This window comes from Astatotilapia calliptera, chromosome 17 (assembly GCF_900246225.1).
Source record: "Astatotilapia calliptera chromosome 17, fAstCal1.2, whole genome shotgun sequence".
NCBI classification, from domain to species: Eukaryota; Metazoa; Chordata; class Actinopteri; order Cichliformes; family Cichlidae; genus Astatotilapia; species Astatotilapia calliptera.
In genome coordinates, this window is record NC_039318.1 from 5,462,274 (window position 1) to 5,480,935 (window position 18,662).

The following is an 18,662-nucleotide window of genomic DNA, read 5'->3' on the forward strand; positions in this document are numbered from 1 at the left end:
AGATGTGGTGAGCAACAGTTTGTTTTTTTTTACTTTATTTTGCCACATTCTATTGCAAGGGGAGTGCACAGATCACATGATGGGAGGCAATCTGTCTTCTACTGTCTGTGCTGATGAGTGTGAAGCATTTTTGATGTATCTTTTTGGAGCAGGGGACTCAACTTGTAATATGGATATATATAAAATAAAATTGCTGAGCACCAATGTCATTTTGCAATTTAGTTATCATCCTGTGAATTTCTGTTTAATGTGGTTTCAGACAGACGGCAACTGATTTGTGACTTTCACAATCACAATTAATCATAATTAATTGGAATATTAACACAAACATATTGCATGTAATTGCCTTCTCGCGTAGTCTAACAGCACACTAACATCTCATTGCTGTTTTATGAATGTCTTGATGCCAAAGAGGCTTTGAAGATGGCAACTAACTGCACGTGGTTGTACACTTCTCCATCTGTAAAATGAGCATCTCAAAAGCAACAAGAACGCATGTTCATTGCACACAGTTAAAATGATTTTTGGTGTTTTCCCTAGTGTGACTGTGGCATTATCTATAGATAGCTGTGATGTGCTGTGTTTTTTTTTTTTAAATTACATACATATTTGAATATTAGACATCATGCACCATTATTTCCTGAATGAGATACTAACTGATCCAGACATTCTAAAGATTACTTGGCCTTAAGTCTGTTTGGACTAGAGTTTAGAGAACTGGTGCATCACCTGAGGATGAGCTTCTTAAGGCAAATGGTTAGATCCTTTGTTGTTAGCAGTGCAGGACTGTTTTGTGCCTCGGGTTTCTCATTGGCTCACACTCTTATGCAGCCATAGCACGCACATGAATGAGAGGCGGAAGGCGATTGTAGTTCCTATTAACTGGGCATTGCTGACTATCCCACTAATTGCTGAGTTTACTTTTGTCTGTATATCATATTTACGATTAAAAATAAAAAAATAAATAAAAAAAGATTAATCAAGTTGAATATTGATTGCTTTTCATATGGGAATTGATCCTGCAACATGAAATTTTGTATTGGAGGCATCGATATTTCAGGATCGCTCTGCACATCACTACCCCTCAGTCAGTGAGTGAGATGGTAGACAGTGGTGAAGAGGAGAGTTTGAGAGTGTCACAAAAACGCATAAATATGACTGACACCTGTAAACGAAGCAGCATCTGGCTAAGAGCAGAACCTGCATCAGCCCATCCAAGCTGAATGTCAACTTCCCATCACTACTACGCAACACAGAAATACCTTAAACCTGTGTCTTATTAGCCAGCAGCGGTATAACTACTATAGTTACAAAGATGTCCAGCTTTATATAAGTTTATTACTGCCTGTTCCTTGGTTTCTCAATCAGAACCTAAGATGGTGGCAAAACTGCTCTGCTCAAGACTTCAAAGGTAAAACTTAAATAACCAATGGACAAAGTCCATTTTTATATACATTATATTACTGATAAAAAATGTCTTCATTGAAGAGTTTCTGTCATACAGGTCCTGATGCATATATTCCAGATTGCTGGAGGTGATACTCAGGATGTAAGGCCACATCAATCTAAATGAAGATGGTAAATACAGCTGTACCTATCCTATATTGTTGTGACCATTACGGGGACATCAATCAAAAACACCAGGCCATTAAATGTCAGGGGACCAAGGTCATAGCATTCTTTAACCTTTGTCAGATGGTTCGCATGACAACAATAACTGAAATAAACAGGAATTCAACACACAACCTAGACCTAGACTCATGTAGACACTGAGTGGAATTCCAGGTGTGCCATTGGTATGCAGTGTGTTTGGTTTGGTGAGGTGTGCTCACTTTAGCCCATTACAGTGGGGAATGAGACACAGGCATCACCCATCATTACTGTAATTGGTTAAATTGTGGCTACACATACAAGTATTGCTCTCCACCTGCTGCCAATTTAAAAAGAACATCTGATGGATTAAAAAAAACCCCCAGCATTTTAAATAAAAGTGTAAGTGGTAGAAGCATATGTTTATGTTCCACCTCCTAGAATGATAAACTTTGACAGCGTGTGCACTAGAAAAATGTGCTCCAGTATAACCCCAAAATACGACTAAAAAGTTAAAGGAACAACTTAAACATTTTTAACTTTGAGTTTCTGGTGTGATTTTGAGTACAGCCCTCAAAGAGTGGATGATTTTAGTTAACACTGTTCCTTTGTTTTTTTTCTTTTGTTCTCAACAAATTAACAACAGTGTATTATAAATATAGACTATTGTATAATTCTGTAATTATATACAATTATAATTTTTGAATAACTGTCAATGTGTATTTTAAGCTATTAATTACTATTATGTTACATATACGATGCTGACACAGGAGAACATGAAAGATAATAACAATTTAAAAACACGACTGAAGGAGACCATACATAATACAGGAATCATTAAAAAAGTAAAACATTCCTCTTTATGTTTACTTAATATTTTAGTGCTTCTACCACAAACAACATAGGCTTCTGACATTATAGGAAAGAGAGAAAAAAACATAGAAAGTTTGATATGCTCCTTTGAAAATCAAAACATTAGCCAACAGACCAAGACTACAAACCTACACAGTCAATATAGCTTTTGCACTTAAGAAAAAAATCAAAGCAGAACATTTCTGCATGCATTTAACTAAAGTAAACAATCAGTTTAGTGCATACACACACTCACTACTTCACACTTTTCCTCCCACTTGTAGGGCTTCTCACCCATTGTGAGAAGTATGGGATCAGAACGATGCCACCTTGAAATGAAACTGAAAAAAAGAAATTGTGGGATATATTGTGGGACAAAACACGCAATAAGAGGCTCGCACTGGGATTCCGACCCGCATTTATTTGCATACATTATAGAGGCCACTAGTGCTGACCAAGCTGCCATCTTTCTCTCATCCCGTCTTTCAATGGCTGCTTCAATTTCAGCTTGACCCTCTAAACCGCAGGTAAGTAATCATTTTTTGTCATCTTTCCTTGCTGTCGCTCTGGACTGGACATTAGTTTAGTTTTTTTTAGCTACATCTGGTGAAGTTGTGGTAAAATGCTGGTATTAGCCTATTCGTTGTAGCAAGCTAGCCTAAAGCTAATATTTGCTAAATTTAGGGATACCCGTGTCTCTTTAGGAGTTGGAGGCCGTTGTTTTAGGAGCGGCACAAGATCTCATCAACAGGCAGTGTTGGGGAGTAACGTAATACATGCACCGGCATTATGTATTTAAAATACAAAATATGAGTAAATGTATCCGTTACAGTTACCGTTCAATAGATGATATTGAGAATACAGTTACTTTGTTGAAATAAATGGATTACATGGCGGTATCTTCCTGTTTCATATGCAAGGCCAGACCTACCCAAAGTGTGGGGCCCGCCCCCTGGGGGGGGGGGGGCGCAGATCCATTGCAGGGGGGGCCCGGCATGAAAAGGGAAAAAAACCAAAAAACAAAGCTTGTACACTGCTAGCACGGGGCGCCCACACAAACGCAAAGCAGGAGATGAAGCATCGCTGAATATGTTTCCAAACCAACTTCATTCTAAGCCAAAGAGTAGAAAATATAGTGAAGCATGTCTGCCCTTTGGTTTCACCTGCACAAGTGCCGAGGTAGGTCTCCCCTGCAGAATTGGTTGTCCCTTCGTCGGGAGCAGCGCTGGGCTCTCCAAATCACGGACAAACACTATCCCACATTCTTGATTTTTAGTTCACAAATACTTGTTGTAATGACTAACTACTCCTGACATTTTGGAGATGTTAGCTTGTTATACAGTAAAGTTACAGCGGGATACAAATACAGCAGGCTGATCCTGCCACGATTTGTTCCCTCGGTTCAAATCACGGACAAACAGTATCCCACAGTTGTTTAAGTTTTTAAACCCATTTTGCACAGAGAGGCATTTTTTGAAAAATGTATTGATATCAATGTATTGATGTTGAATATTATTACACAGGAAAAAAAACAACTACATGTAAAATAATCACACTGTGACGCCTCTGCCTTTCTAAATGGAGGGACAGTAACTGCGTGTGTAAATGTAAGCGTGTAAAACCTGAAGATAGAGACACTGTTACTGTTAATCTGACTATCTGCCATTCTGCAATTCATCTCATGTAAACAATAAACAAACGTGGCGCACAGCGTGACGTGAAAAAAGGCACCTATCGTTGACGTTGCGTGACAAACTCCATATTCCTTGTCCACACATAAAGGCAAAAAATGAGTTTTAAAAGATCTCCGTTTTCGGTGATTCCATACGACGTTTACGTGTGGACGAAACAGCTGTGTTTTCAAAATCACCGTGTACGTGCAGACGCAGCGTAAAAGAGTTAGTAGTTTATTTTCTTACTACCTGCAGATTACTTTTATTTGCTTAATTGTTTACTAAATGTTTGAGGTGGGAAATAAACTGCAATGGAGCAAAATATGGGTGTGTGTGGTTGGAGGATGTGTGCGTGTGTGTGTGCACGTGCGCGGGAGGGGGGGCAAATATTTTTCTTGTAAAACAAAGGGGGGCCCAGCAAAAAAAGTTTGGGAACCACTGTGTTAGGCTATGGTCTCTCTATTTTTGGTAATTCCACACCGGTGGAAACCCAAACAATGCACGCAATAAGAGGCTCTAAAAATTATTATACAAAAATGATTTAATATGAAGGCAATAGCAGAGTGTTACATGCATCACCCTAAACAATGTAGCCTGATGGGCAGTGTAGTCCATGCTGCAGGGAGAATGGACTGCCATACCCGTTATGTGTCTGTGAGCGAGGGAGGGAGAGAAAGGAAAAGTAGGAGCTGTCACGGGGCAGAAACGGGGAGCTGGAAGCATGTAAATATAATAATAACCACTGCAGCCAAAAAGAGTGCCTGACGAGCCCAGCTGTAAGTAAGCTATTAAGACTCGACTGTACACTGTGTTATTCCGAAACAGTAAGTTCCTTTCAACGCCTCTCTCTGTCTCTCTCTAGCAAAGCTGACCCAGACAACAAAGTAAAGCTAGTTTTCAGCCCAACACGGACCCGACGTATTAGCCAGAGGTCCCTTTACTATGGTTCGGAGCCGCGGACCTGTTTTATATACGCATGGAATAGTTTTCTATACGAGATCGCTGCAAAAAGTGCAGCTTTACTTAATGTCCACCTACTGTTACTCATTTATATTAAGATTTAAACATCTAGTTGGTATTGGTATGGCGAGTAGCCTTCAGTAATAGTAATAAATCACACAGCAGTTGTAAAGTATTCAGAATACATTTCTTCTATAATCTTTGGTGGAATACATTTTAAAAGTAACCTTCCCAACACTGTCAACAGGTTAGCACCTCATACCACAGTGCATCAAAGCAGTCTCATGAGCGCTGGGAAGGACAAGCCCAGAGCCCAAAACAGACAGTGCAGGAGATGACAAGGTTACTAATTGTATGGTGAAAATTATATACCTTGTGACTCTCACGCCCGTACATGTCATGTTCAGTTCACCCCGCCCTGTCTCGTTATGATTATCAGTGTCACCTGTGTTCCCCGTGTGTTCCCACTTCCCTCGTTAACCCTCTGTGTATTTCTGTCTGCGTCTCCCTCTGTTCAGCGTGACGTCGTCCCTCATGCCGTGTGTGGATCTCCCTGTGTCTCTCTGTGAATTCTTAGTTTGTAGTTTTCCCAGTTTAGTTTTGTATTTCCTATGTTCTGCCTCTTCAGCAATAAAGCTGCCTTTTGAGTTTATTCCCTCGTGCCTGTGAGTCCTGCATTTTGGGTCCTACTCCTGCCTGCCGCACGGCGATTCATGACAGTACGACGTCACCAGTAATGGACCCAGCAACTCACAACCCCTCCGCTGAGCTCCGGGAGGATTTGATCTATACGGTGGAGTACCACTGTCAGGAGTGGGAGGCGCTGCCAGGAGACGAACACCGGGAGGTCGTAGCCGCCCGTCTACAGCGGATGGTGTCCGGACTCCCGTGGCTGTTCGGCGCGCTGCACCCCCACATCCGGGACTTCCTTGTTTCCACCGTAGGCGTCCGCCCGGAGCTGCCTCTCCAGTGTGAGGGGTCGGAGGACGTTCAGTCCGGTCCGCTGGAGGATTCGCGGCCCGGCTCATCTCCTCCCCCCTCTCGGCGAAAACGGCGCTCACGCCGCCGCCGCCCTAACGTTTCTGAGCAAACTCCGGGGGTGAGTGACACTAACTGTTTCTTCCATACCACTTCCAAGTCGGACCAACTCGGACAATATTCTGCTCCTGAGTCCGCTGTTTTTCAGGTCCGTAACACATCAGAAATGAATAGCGAGTTTGAATATGACTGTGTTTCCAGGGCTCATAATGTTCCTAAGTTCACCTCCGCACCTTTTAAGCACGAGACTGAGTTTATTACCCCCCCAGAGACTGCTGTTCATGCTGAATTAAAGAATCCTGGCACTGTAAGCTCCATGCGCGTCATCCCAGAGGCCATTAACTCCGTGTCTGGTAATTCTGGGTCGGTTAATCCTGAACCTGCGTTGCCTACCCTCACGCCCATGTTTCAGTGTGACTATTTTTCCTGTGCTCCTCCCAGGTCAGCAGCAATTAACACACAGACTGATAATCTCACCTTAGAGAAGCAAAAGACTATTGTCGAACTGCATACTCATGAACAACACCGTGAAGTTAACAGTTCTGAGGTCCCTGTACCTGCTGAGTATAAGACTGTGAATGATGTTTCTTCACTCCTGGACTATGCTGCTCTCCAACCTATATATTTAGAAACCGTTTGTGTGAATGCTCCTGTGTCCGCAACGGATCCCTTTGTGCTCGGTGTTACTGACTCTGCTAAACCTGGATCTTCCTGTGCTGTGACTGTTTTAGAGACTGCTACTCCTAACATGGACAGCTTAAGGCCTACAGAGTTGCCAGGAGTGACTCGCCATGAATCTCTGTTAGCCGCCCGGCCCGAAGCTCAGTCGCCACCTCCACCACATTCCGCCTCGCTTCCCATAGCACAGTCACATCCACAGCCTGACTTACTACAAACCTTATTTCAATCCTTAGCCCAGTCAATAGCTCAGTTGGTAGAGGAATCATCGGCCTTATCGTCAGCTCGGTCTCCAACTTTACAACCATCACTGCAGTCTCCAGTGTCCCCAGTGCAGTCTCCAGTGTCCCCAGTGCAGTCTCCAGTGTCCCCAGTGCAGTCTCCAGTGTCCCCAGTGCAGTCTCCAGTGTCCCCAGTGCAGTCTCCAGTGTCCCCAGTGCAGCCTCCGTTAGCGCAGTCACCCACTCAACCACCAGCACCACAACCGTCACTACCTCTAGTTCATTCCCCTGTGAAGTCATTAACTCCACTACCTACTCCACTCTCACCACAACCATTGCTACAGCCATCAGAGCAGCCCCCTGTGCAGACTTCAGTGCAGCCCCCTGTGCAGACTTCAGTGCAGCCCCCTGTGCAGACTTCAGTGCAGCCCCCTGTGCAGACTTCAGTGCAGCTCCCTGTGCTGGTTCAGCACTGCAGTACAGCTGAGCTGGCTGCACCCGTAGGAGAGAGTGACTGTGAGTCACACACTCAGCCCAAGTTGTCTGGTCCCGGACCCCATGACTGTTCCACCACTGTGAGTAACTCTGTTTTGCCTGCCATTGTGTTGCCTGACTTGGATAACTCCGCCACTGTGTGTTTGGACTCTAAAGACGTTATTCCGAGTGACACCTTGGTGCCAAACTATTCACCGACCGCCCTACCTAGCGATCTTTGTGTTCCAAAGCAATCGGGTTCTTGTAACGCTCGCAGCATTTCCTCTGAGTTAGCCAGTATAAACGTTTCACCCGTAGAGTTAGCGGAACCAAAGACTGTTATTCTACACCAGACTCACCGACATACTGCTACTAGCATTGCAGCACCGCAGAACCATTTTACTCAGCCTGTACGTTCTGAGGTTTCTCAGTCTGAGCTCAGCCACACACCCCCATCATCAGCTCAGGATGTAACAGTGCATGCTGAGGAGCACAAACCCCCTGAAACCGTGTGTTCCATTGCTGATGCTCCTTCTAGTGACTGTTTCATGTTCCAGCCTGTTTTGTCTTTAGACATTTCTGACATTCCCCAGCCAACTCCTCAACTAGCCATTGCTCTCTCGGCTTCTCAAATAGTTACTGAGAACGAGACCTGTGTTGCTGAGCAAGCCAAGGCTGTGGTTTTTTCTGTGCCACAACTCGAAAGAGCTAACTCAGACGCCGCCTGTGTAAACTCTGCTTTGCCCTTGCCTGCTAAGCATAAGACTGCTTGCCCTGTGCAGCCACAGTTAGGGTCCCCTGAGCCAGAAGTCTCCGCACCTGCTGGCTCTGCATCCGTCTCCACTGTGGGTTCAGGAGAACCTCTCCAGCCGCCACTCGTCTCCGCTGGAGGGTCCGAGGGGCCCGTTCAGCCTCCTGTCTCCGCTGGAGGGTCCGAGGGGCCCGTTCAGCCTCCTGTCTCCGCTGGAGGGTCCGAGGGGCCCGTTCAGCCTCCTGTCTCCGCTGGAGGGTCCGAGGGGCCCGTTCAGCCTCCTGTCTCCGCTGGAGGGTCCGAGGGGCCCGTTCAGCCTCACGCCGCATCAGCTGGAGGGCCCGAGGAGCCTGTCCAGCCGCCATCTGCGACCGCCTCGTCATCACCTGGCCCGGCTACATCCGCCTGTGCTTCTGCTACGCCTGGCCCGGCCTCCGAGCCTTCGTCTGCTGCAGCCTCTTCGGAGCCTTCGTCTGCTGCAGCCTCTTCGGAGCCTTCGTCTGGTCCAGCATCCTCGTCAGCTGCTTCGTCTGGCCCTGTGCCCACCAGGCCATGGCCAGCACGCCTGAGACTGGAGGGCCGCCGCTGCCTTCCGCGCGGTCGGCCCCCTGAACTGCTCCGTCGTCTCCTTCGCCGCCGCCGCTGCCTTCCGCGCGGTCGGCCTCCTGAACTGCTCCGTCTCCTTCGCCGCCGCCGCTGCCTTGCGCGCGGCCGGCCTCCTGAACTGGTTCCACGTCTCCGCCGTTGCCTTCCGCATGGTCGGCCCCCTGAACTGCTCTGTGTTTGGGTTGTTTCCTTGGGCTCCGGTGTTTGCTGTGCTCTTCTTTTGTTTTCTGTTCCGAGCCCTCCGTCCTGAGCCCCCGCCGCCCGCCCTGGGTTGTTTTCTGTTTGGTTTTGTTTTTCTGTGTTTGGGCTGTCTGGAGCCAGCCCTTGAGGGGGGGGTACTGTCATGGTCCTGGGCCATGTTGGCACAGTGTTCTTAGTTTCCTTGTACGTTTGTATTTTGTTCCTTGCTTAGGCCATGTTTTCTGAGTTGCCCTGTTGTGTTGTTCCCTAAGTGTTTTCCCTTCATGGCTTTTACCCCCTGTGTGCCCCTCTGTGTATCTGTGAGCCCTCGTCTCTCCTTATGTTTTATCCCATGCTTCCCCTGCCCATTATGTCTAAGTTCTCCCCGTGCTCTCTCTTCCCCCTGTGTGCCCTCTATGTATTTATGAGCCCTCGTCTCCCTTTGTGGTTGTTTCATGTTTCCCCAGCCCGTTATGTCTGTGTTTTCCCCGTGCTCTCTCTCCTCCTGTCTGAACCTCTGTGCACTTCCTGTTTACCTTGTGACTCTCACGCCCGTACATGTCATGTTCAGTTCACCCCGCCCTGTCTCGTTATGATTATCAGTGTCACCTGTGTTCCCCGTGTGTTCCCACTTCCCTCGTTAACCCTCTGTGTATTTCTGTCTGCGTCTCCCTCTGTTCAGTGTGACGTCGTCCCTCATGCCGTGTGTGGATCTCCCTGTGTCTCTCTGTGAATTCTTAGTTTGTAGTTTTCCCAGTTTAGTTTTGTATTTCCTATGTTCTGCCTCTTCAGCAATAAAGCTGCCTTTTGAGTTTATTCCCTCGTGCCTGTGAGTCCTGCATTTTGGGTCCTACTCCTGCCTGCCGCACGGCGATTCATGACACTTTTAGGTATCTTGATTGGCAAAAGAAAAGTAAATACAAAATCTTTTTCTCACATATAGGACATTTCCAAGATTTTTTTTCAAAACTTCTTCAATTTCTTTCATTACAGCTGTCCTGTGCCAGATGTTCTGTTGACCCACAGTGAGAGGCATCATTTCAGAAACACCAGGAAGACTGAAACTCATCGCCGGGATCAAGCAGGGCTCGTGATCTTCACCAGCAGCTCCCTCACAAGAAGGATAAACCCAGCATTTCATGAACACTGATGGAGACCTTTGCTTTGTGTAATGTTAGAAGTACTCAGATAATCCTCAGAGGGTCTGGACTTTTACATAATATAATAGCTTTAAGTCCTGTAGAAAGTTAAATATATGTTGTGCTCTCTGGTTACTCTGGTATGAATGACTCTGAATTACTTTATGATAAATAACACACTATTGTCAAAAAACAGTGAAAGAATTCCAGATCACAAGTTTTTAGTTCAAATACAAGTAACAACCTTAAAAACAAAATTAATTTCAATTAATTGTTTTTCACTATCATTTTTTTTTCAGTTTCAATACAAGATTTTTCAGTACATTTATTTCAGTTACAATATTTTTTTTTTGGTTTCATTTCAAGGTGGGATCGTTCTGATCCGATACAAAGAGGTTAAGAATCTGTAGTGTTCTCATCTCTCATCTGCTCTGGATTGATTTTATGTAGCGTTCCAAGAGGAGAGCGAGATAATGAGATCACAGCATGCATTTTTCATGGACAGGGTGGAAGTGCAACAGTCACGGTTCCGAATCTACATTTCAAATAAAACTGCCGCCCACGTCCCTCGCAGAAGAACCTTTGCCTCCGAAAATGAACTTATCCTTCAGCGTTCGGCCTCCAAAGTGAAGACAGTGATCTTTGCCAATGGCAGGACAAAGGCTGGAAGAGACAATGCTGAGAAACTAAGAAAATCCTTGTTTTTCTTTAAAATGGCTTGATTCGTAACATACAGGACAGAAAAGAAAAGATGTGACGCCAGTGCTAGCATGAGGAATGCAGATCTGACAATGCTTTATCCTCTAGAATGTAATGATCTAAATCCTTAACTAAGAACATGGGAATGTAATCCTCAGAGAGCCAATGATCAACATTTTGCCGGTGAAATAGTTTCATTTGTCTGTTTCTGAGGATCAGTTTAGACTATTCAAACAGAGAGTTCTAACCTGTAAGCTGCCATCTGTAGGCAGCCTAAAAATTGACTTGCCGACATTTCCTCTTGCTGTGTGACAGTGCAAAGGAGACACACAATAACAGTGATTACATTCTGATAAAGGCAGTAATTTCATTGCAGTGGGCAAGGGCTGCTTTGTGTGTCGGAGCAGAGAGCATGTTTCAAAATCATCAGATGCCTTGATCTAAAGGTACGTCTCAGCACAGAGACACAGAGTGTGGAATCAGTCAAAGTTCACACAATTCTGCTTGTAGGCTTCACACTCCTCTCATGTAAGGATCTCAGCCAAACTGAAGCCTTTTACCCTTTTCAGTAAAAATGGGGAAACACAGTGATAGCTGCTTCTCCTTGTCCATGTTTGCTGTGTACAAGAATACATGACAGCTGCTGAAGGATTTATGAGGTTTTTTAGCTTTAGAGCTCCGGCAGTTGCTGAGCACTGATATAGTGCTTTATTTATCAGTTATTTCATATACATACACAACATATTTAAACTATTTTTTGTATTTTTCTTCACATCTCTCTGATGGTTCTGATGAAAAACTTGACAGGACCAACAAGAAACAACCAAAAATGTCGATTTCTATTTACATTTTTTGCAGTGGTTTATCACAATAAGATTGATGAAATTGTAACAAGAAGAAACATCCTTTCATATAAGTAAAAGTAATTGTTTTTTAAAGAATCTGTGGTGGACTGTTACCATTACAGCTACATGTGCTGAAATGAATTTCCCAGCTTCTCATTTGCTTTGCTTATTCCCCCCCTCTTCTTCTTCTTTTTTTTTTTTTTTTAAAGAGATCATGATATTCTGGTCTCATATATCCTGAGTGATGGCTGACACATTTGTCTGTGCATTGCAAATTGCATATGGACATATTTTAAAAGCTAGAGTTTATAAGAATAGTAAATTACACAGGGATTAAATAGCTGAGAAAACAAACACACACACACACACACTGACAAATTAACTCTGGTGCCACGCGTTTCTCATTTCTCACTCTGGCCTGTCAAGCTGGGAGATCAGCTCTTAATGGAAATGTTGACTGTTTTATTTAAGTGCCAAATGCTCTTCTCTTTGTTTGGACTGTTAATGTCTAACTCTTCACTCCGCTTTGCTCTGACAATGTCTATGAAAGGAATTCTCTTTTCTTTTAATCCAGTGTTTTAGCTTGTTTCCCATTATTATGGTGTATTGGCTTTCTTCAAGTCACAGCATGAAGATGCACCAGATCTACACCCTAAGCAATTAAGAGTTATGGCCATACCAGTGAGGCAGACTTTGACCAGTACAGGGAGTGCAGAATTATTAGGGAAATGAGTATTTTGTCCACATCATCCTCTTCATGCATGTTGTCTTACTCCAAGCTGTATAGGCTCGAAAGCCTACTACCAATTAAGCATATTAGGTGATGTGCATCTCTGTAATGAGAAGGGGTGTGGTCTAATGACATCAACACCCTATATCAGGTGTGCATAATTATTAGGCAACGTCCTTTCCTTTGGCAAAATGGGTCAAAAGAAGGACTTGACAGGCTCAGAAAAGTCAAAAATAGTGAGATATCTTGCAGAGGGATGCAGCAGTCTCAAAATTGCAAAGCTTCTGAAGCGTGATCATCGAACAATCAAGCGTTTTATTCAAAATAGTCAACAGGGTCGCAAGAAGCGTGTGGAAAAACCAAGGCGCAAAATAACTGCCCATGAACTGAGAAAAGTCAAGCGTGCAGCTGCCAAGATGCCACTTGCCACCAGTTTGGCCATATTTCAGAGCTGCAACATCACTGGAGTGCCCAAAAGCACAAGGTGTGCAATACTCAGAGACATGGCCAAGGTAAGAAAGGCTGAAAGACGACCACCACTGAACAAGACACACAAGCTGAAACGTCAAGACTGGGCCAAGAAATATCTCAAGACTGATTTTTCTAAGGTTTTATGGACTGATGACATGAGAGTGAGTCTTGATGGGCCAGATGGATGGGCCCATGGCTGGATTGGTAAAGGGCAGAGAGCTCCAGTCCGACTCAGACGCCAGCAAGGTGGAGGTGGAGTACTGGTTTGGGCTGGTATCATCAAAGATGAGCTTGTGGGGCCTTTTCGGGTTGAGGATGGAGTCAAACTCAACTCCCAGTCCTACTGCCAGTTTCTGGAAGACACCTTCTTCAAGCAGTGGTACAGGAAGAAGTCTGCATCCTTCAAGAAAAACATGATTTTCATGCAGGACAATGCTCCATCACACGCGTCCAAGTATTCCACAGCGTGTGTCATGGTCCTGGGCCATGTGGGCCCAGTATTCGCAGTTTTGTGTGTTTTGTATTTCATTCCCTAGTCATGCCTTGGATTATTTAGTTAAGATGGTCCTTATTTGATTACCTCCTGTGTGCCCCTGTGTATCTGTGAGCCCTCGTCTCTCCTTGTGTTTATTTCTATGTTTTCCCAGCCCGTTATGTCTGTGTTCTCCCCGTGCTCTCTCTCCTCCTGTTTGAACCTCTGTACTTCCTGTTTTACTTTGACAGTCTCCCGTCAGTGTTGTTTACTCCTGCCATGTCTTGTTATGTTCATCTGTGTCAGCTGTGTTCCCATGTGTGGCCACTTCCCCTGATCATCCCTCTTGTGTATTTAGTCTCTGTGTTTCATGTAGTCTGTGTCGCGTCGTCTGTGTTACCACCCCCTGTGTTCCGGATCTCCAGCCATAGCTTTCCCTTAGTTTATGTCCAGTTTAGGTTTCTGTTTGAACTATTACTCTTATGCTGCCCTCACTCTGTTTTGTTCCTTTCATCAGCCAGAATAAAAGGCTCGCTTTTGTTTTACTCCACTCCTGCATCCTCGCTTGTGTTCGCTCCTGGGTCCACCACACACATTTCCGCACGGTCTGCCTCCGCAGACCGTGACAGCGTGGCTGGCAAGAAAGGGTATAAAAGAAGAAAAACTAATGACATGGCCTCCTCGTTCACCTGATCTGGACCCCATTGAGAACCTGTGGTCCATCATCAAATGTGAGATTTACAAGGAGGGCAAACAGTACACCTCTCTGAACAGTGTCTGGGAGGCTGTGGTTGCTGCTGCACGCAATGTTGATGGTGAACAGATCCAAACACTGACAGAATCCATGGATGGCAGGCTTTTGAGTGTCCTTGCAAAGAAAGGTGGCTATATTGGTCGCTGATTTGTTTTTGTTTTGTTTTTGAATGTCAGAAATGTATATTTGTGAATGTGGAGATGTTATATTGGTTTCACTGGTAAAAATAAATAATTGAAATGGGTATATATTTGTTTTTTGTTAAGTTGCCTAATAATTATGCCCAGTACTAGTCACCTGCACACACAGATATCCCCCTAAAATAGCTAAAACTAAAAACAAACTAAAAACTACTTCCAAAAACATTCAGCTTTGATATTAATGAGTTTTTTGGGTTCATTGAGAACATGGTTGTTGTTCAATAATAAAAATATATTCCTCAAAAATACAACTTGCCTAATAATTCTGCACTCCCTGTAGACTCTAATCCTTGAGTGAAGGTGAATGTGAGATCATGCGTTCATGGAAATGCTGACTGTGTTACATATCACGAAAGTGTTGCAGTAAAGGTATCCCATATGGAATAGATATATATAAATTTTATAAAGTTTGTATCTGTCTTGTGTGAAACTTGTATGAAAAGCATATAAGAGTGAAAACAGATATAAGATCCCTCGAAAAATTATATAATGAAACTTGTATGTTTTGGATACTTACTAAAACAATATATGAAAGTAATGAGAAAGTGGCCACTTTCATGAGTAAATCATGTAAGCCTTATATGATTTCCTCATGAAAGTGGCCACTTTCATGAGTAATCACATATAAGTTTATACTATTTCTTTTCCATATGGGATATATCGTCATGTACTAGCAACTTGAGTTGATGGTGAGTGATAAGTTTTTGAAGTAGCATTTGTAGTTCACTCCATCCTCAATAACCTCTGTGCACAATGCACCTCAGCGTTGCTAACTTTCTGCGGAGTCAATTGCTACAAATTTCAAAAAATTGAGTCCAAATCTTGTGACTCATTTTACAGTGGCTATGCTTATCCTATACATTGGGCATTGTAATACCCAGACCGTATCAAACTATTAGGTTATCTCAGACTGCCCATCTGAAGTCAATGGGTTGATTCAAACAGAATTAAGCATACATTATACAGCTTGTCCCTTTCAACCAATACTTGTTCCATAAACTGCCCAACAGAGTGGTTTTTGTGTTTTTTGTTATATTTTTTGGGGGGTAAGACTTTAAGCACCATTTGGGTGCTTACAAAGTGGTTTTACACAATAATATAGTGCAGCCCTTCTTCAGCTTCAGTTGACATATCTTCACCACAGTGCATAGAGATTCAAATAAGTGTTAGAAACAATACTTATTTCTTTAAATTCTGTTAATATCTTATTTTAACTTCAAAAGATTTTAAACTCTTTGCAAAGTCTGAGTTTTACAACAAGTATATAAAGATGAAACAATGAAGATGAAAAATGGGAAGTGTCTTCTTACTACGGATGCCATTCTCAGGATATTTTCTTTCTATCTACCATAAATAAATTGCTGTTGTGTTTAATCTGAGTGACTGGTATAATCAGGAGTTCAATCTAGTTGGTTTAAATTTGTGAATGTGTTGCACACTGTTCCAAAAAATAGTAATGTCAAATGATTTTACTGTGTAGTTTACAGTTGTGTACTGTTTTTCTAAAATATCATTACATAAGTAGACTGTGATCTGACACGTCAAATGTAAAATAACATAGCATCACTGTAAATGTAATAAAACACAATTTACTTGTTTGTTAAATATATTTTGTTGTACATATGCATATTTAGATCGTAAAAATACATCCAGAAATGTCTCCCATCATGCCTTGGGACATGTGCTGCTGTTTAGATGTTCTTGTTTTATTGTTTATGGTTATGTTACTTTTAACTGTTATCTTGAATGTTGTGTTTACGCCGTGGTGCAGCGTCACTGACAGTTGTTGTTTTGTAGAGAGAGTGCTGTACCAAGAGTGACTTCTGTTGTGCTGTTGTTGAACCTTGAGGCACATTGTAACACAGCAAGTGTTTTAATAAAGAACTCCCCCTACCAGCTTGGGGTTAAATAACAAGCTCAATACCTCTCTGTGAGCTTCTTTGTTAAGATTTCTCTGCATGCCACAATGTAAAACATTGCACGGACACGCTGTGCTAATTATATATTTTGAAAAAGAAATGTAGAGGTAGGAATTGCAATTAATATAAATAACATGATGCTAAGCATCGGCCAATGAATGTGAACTAACAACAAGGTCGCGGGTAACGCTGCAACCGTAAAAAAAACCCCTAATATGAAGGTATTTTACTGTGCATTTTACAGTAATGTTCTGTTCTTCTAGAATATCATTAAAGTTATGTAAATAGACTTTGACTTCACATTTTGAATGTAAATTAACGTTTAATCACTGTAATGTAATACAACATAATTGTCATGATTATTAAATGTATCTGTCTGTACATATGCATATTTAGATTGTTAAAATACATTCACAAATGTATCATGATTTCACAAATATCTGTCCGTTATTTGAAAGATTGAACTGTTGAATTCAAATGTAATGCTATGGAAAAGTATATAACATGATCCCTATAAGCTTGTGTTACATCACATAAGTATTATTATCATTGCTAGTTAGGCCGTTCGTGGCTCAAGAATTGGCAGTTCGCCTTGTGATCAGAAGATTGCCGGTTCGCGCCCCGGCTCGGACACTCTCCGTCGTTGTGTCCGTGGTCAAGACTCTGCACCTACTAGTGATGGCCAAAGGGGCCGATGGTGCGATATGGCAGCCTCGCCTCTGTCCTAGGGCATGCAATCAATTATTATTTAAACCAACTGTTAACTGTATATTTCTGTACATTTACGTATTATGATTCATATTTCCACATTCAGTGACCTTGTTTATAGGTAATTTCATTGTTTGATCGCGTAAAAATGTTCCTAATTTAATGTCTAAAAGCACTTGGAAAAGGCAGAATCCCATGTCAAATTAGTGCAACAAACTCTATTTTCATTACTGGAAATAACCGTATTTTTATGGGACAGTTATTTTCTGTTATTTCACGGTCGTATTTTGGCGCCCCAGCTGCCAGAATATTACCGTTGTTTTAGGATGTTTTTTTTAACAGTGCATATAATCTTTTGTCTTGTATAACCACTACAAAAATGATGAACCTTGTATGTTAAAACTGGCCTACTGGAGCAATCTGGAGATATTTGTTGGGTTCACCTGTTGCTGGCTGTATTTTATTACATTTGGGGACAAAAAAAGTTTGTCTTGTCAGGTTTGATAATTATTGTACAGTACCCCTCCTGTTTAGCTGGGCACAGTCACCCTGTTTTTCCCCTCCTTTGCACTGTGCAAACTTGTCCAAAGCCAGTTACCCACCACACACTGAGGAAAATGAAAGCCAACTAAAGTTTAGGACTTTTTTCAATGAGCCCAAAACACAAGAGATACAGGCAAGGAATTATGGGTAAATGACTAAATAATAATGGGGGGAAAGTATTTGATTTGTTAATTTTCATTTTGAATCACTGTGTATGCTTGTTCACTGGGAAGGATTGCATGTTTCTGACAAGTACCACCATGCAGCAAGACTGCTCATTAGAGTCTCCATGGCAATTGGGGGAGTGAGGAGGAAGAGTGGGGAGGCTTGTGAGGACCCATGCGGAGATCTCCATTGATCTGGACGAGACTAGCTGGAGAGGATGATTCACTCACTCGCTCAAAAAAGAAAACAAGACCACAGAGTGGTGAGAGATTATAAGCACAGCCCGGAGAACATTCTTTAAAGAAAACAGAGCCATGACTTTCTCAAATTCACACTTCAAATCACAGCTTTGTAACTGAAGACCTGACTGTGAAAGAGCCTGCTAATGAGACCGAAGGGCCATTTTATTAACACACTGGGTCAGTGTTCTTGTGCCATCCATACACAAGTTTATATGCATAAAGACAAAAAGTATCATTAGCAGCTATATTTTTAACAGGGACTTGACTATCAAATCACAAGATGTAAGGCTTCATGAATAGACACAAGCCTCCCAAAACTATTCACTTGTCTGTCTCAGCCTCTACATCTTCTTGTTATTGAATTTTAAATCCTTCTCATCATATTCATGGTCTTGAATAATGAGTCCCCGTCATATTTTGAAGAAATCATTGTACTTCAGGTGAAACCAAACCATCCCTTGATACAATGTGCACTGGATGCTGGGAGCTTCCCATGATGCACTGTCTTTTCTCTACTCCCTCTTTTCACTCTTCATTCAATCATGAGCTATTATTAATCTCTGACTCTCTTCCACAGTGTGTCTTTTGTCCTGTCTCCCTCCCCTCACCCAAAATCCAATGCAGTAGATGGCCGCCCCTCCCTGAGCCTGGTTCTACTGGATGTGTCTTCCAGTTAAAAGAGTGTTTTTCCTTCCCACTGTTGCCAAGTGCTTGCTCATAGGAGCTTATCTGATTGTTGGGATTTTCTCAGT

At 42.9% G+C, this 18,662-nt stretch overlaps 1 protein-coding gene across 1 annotated transcript in view; it reads left to right on the plus strand.

The window, feature by feature from the left end:
• Positions 1 to 5,811: 5,811 nt before the first annotated feature.
• Positions 5,812 to 18,662, plus strand: part of LOC113009434 (pollen-specific leucine-rich repeat extensin-like protein 2) — a 30,564-nt gene continuing 17,713 nt past the window's right edge. Inside the window, exons 1-4 of the mRNA XM_026147712.1 lie at positions 5,812 to 6,174; positions 6,262 to 6,466; positions 6,845 to 6,975; positions 7,204 to 8,364. Of these exons, the coding sequence (XP_026003497.1) occupies positions 5,812 to 6,174; positions 6,262 to 6,466; positions 6,845 to 6,975; positions 7,204 to 8,364 (1,860 nt within the window). The remainder of the gene's footprint in view (positions 6,175 to 6,261; positions 6,467 to 6,844; positions 6,976 to 7,203; positions 8,365 to 18,662) is intronic.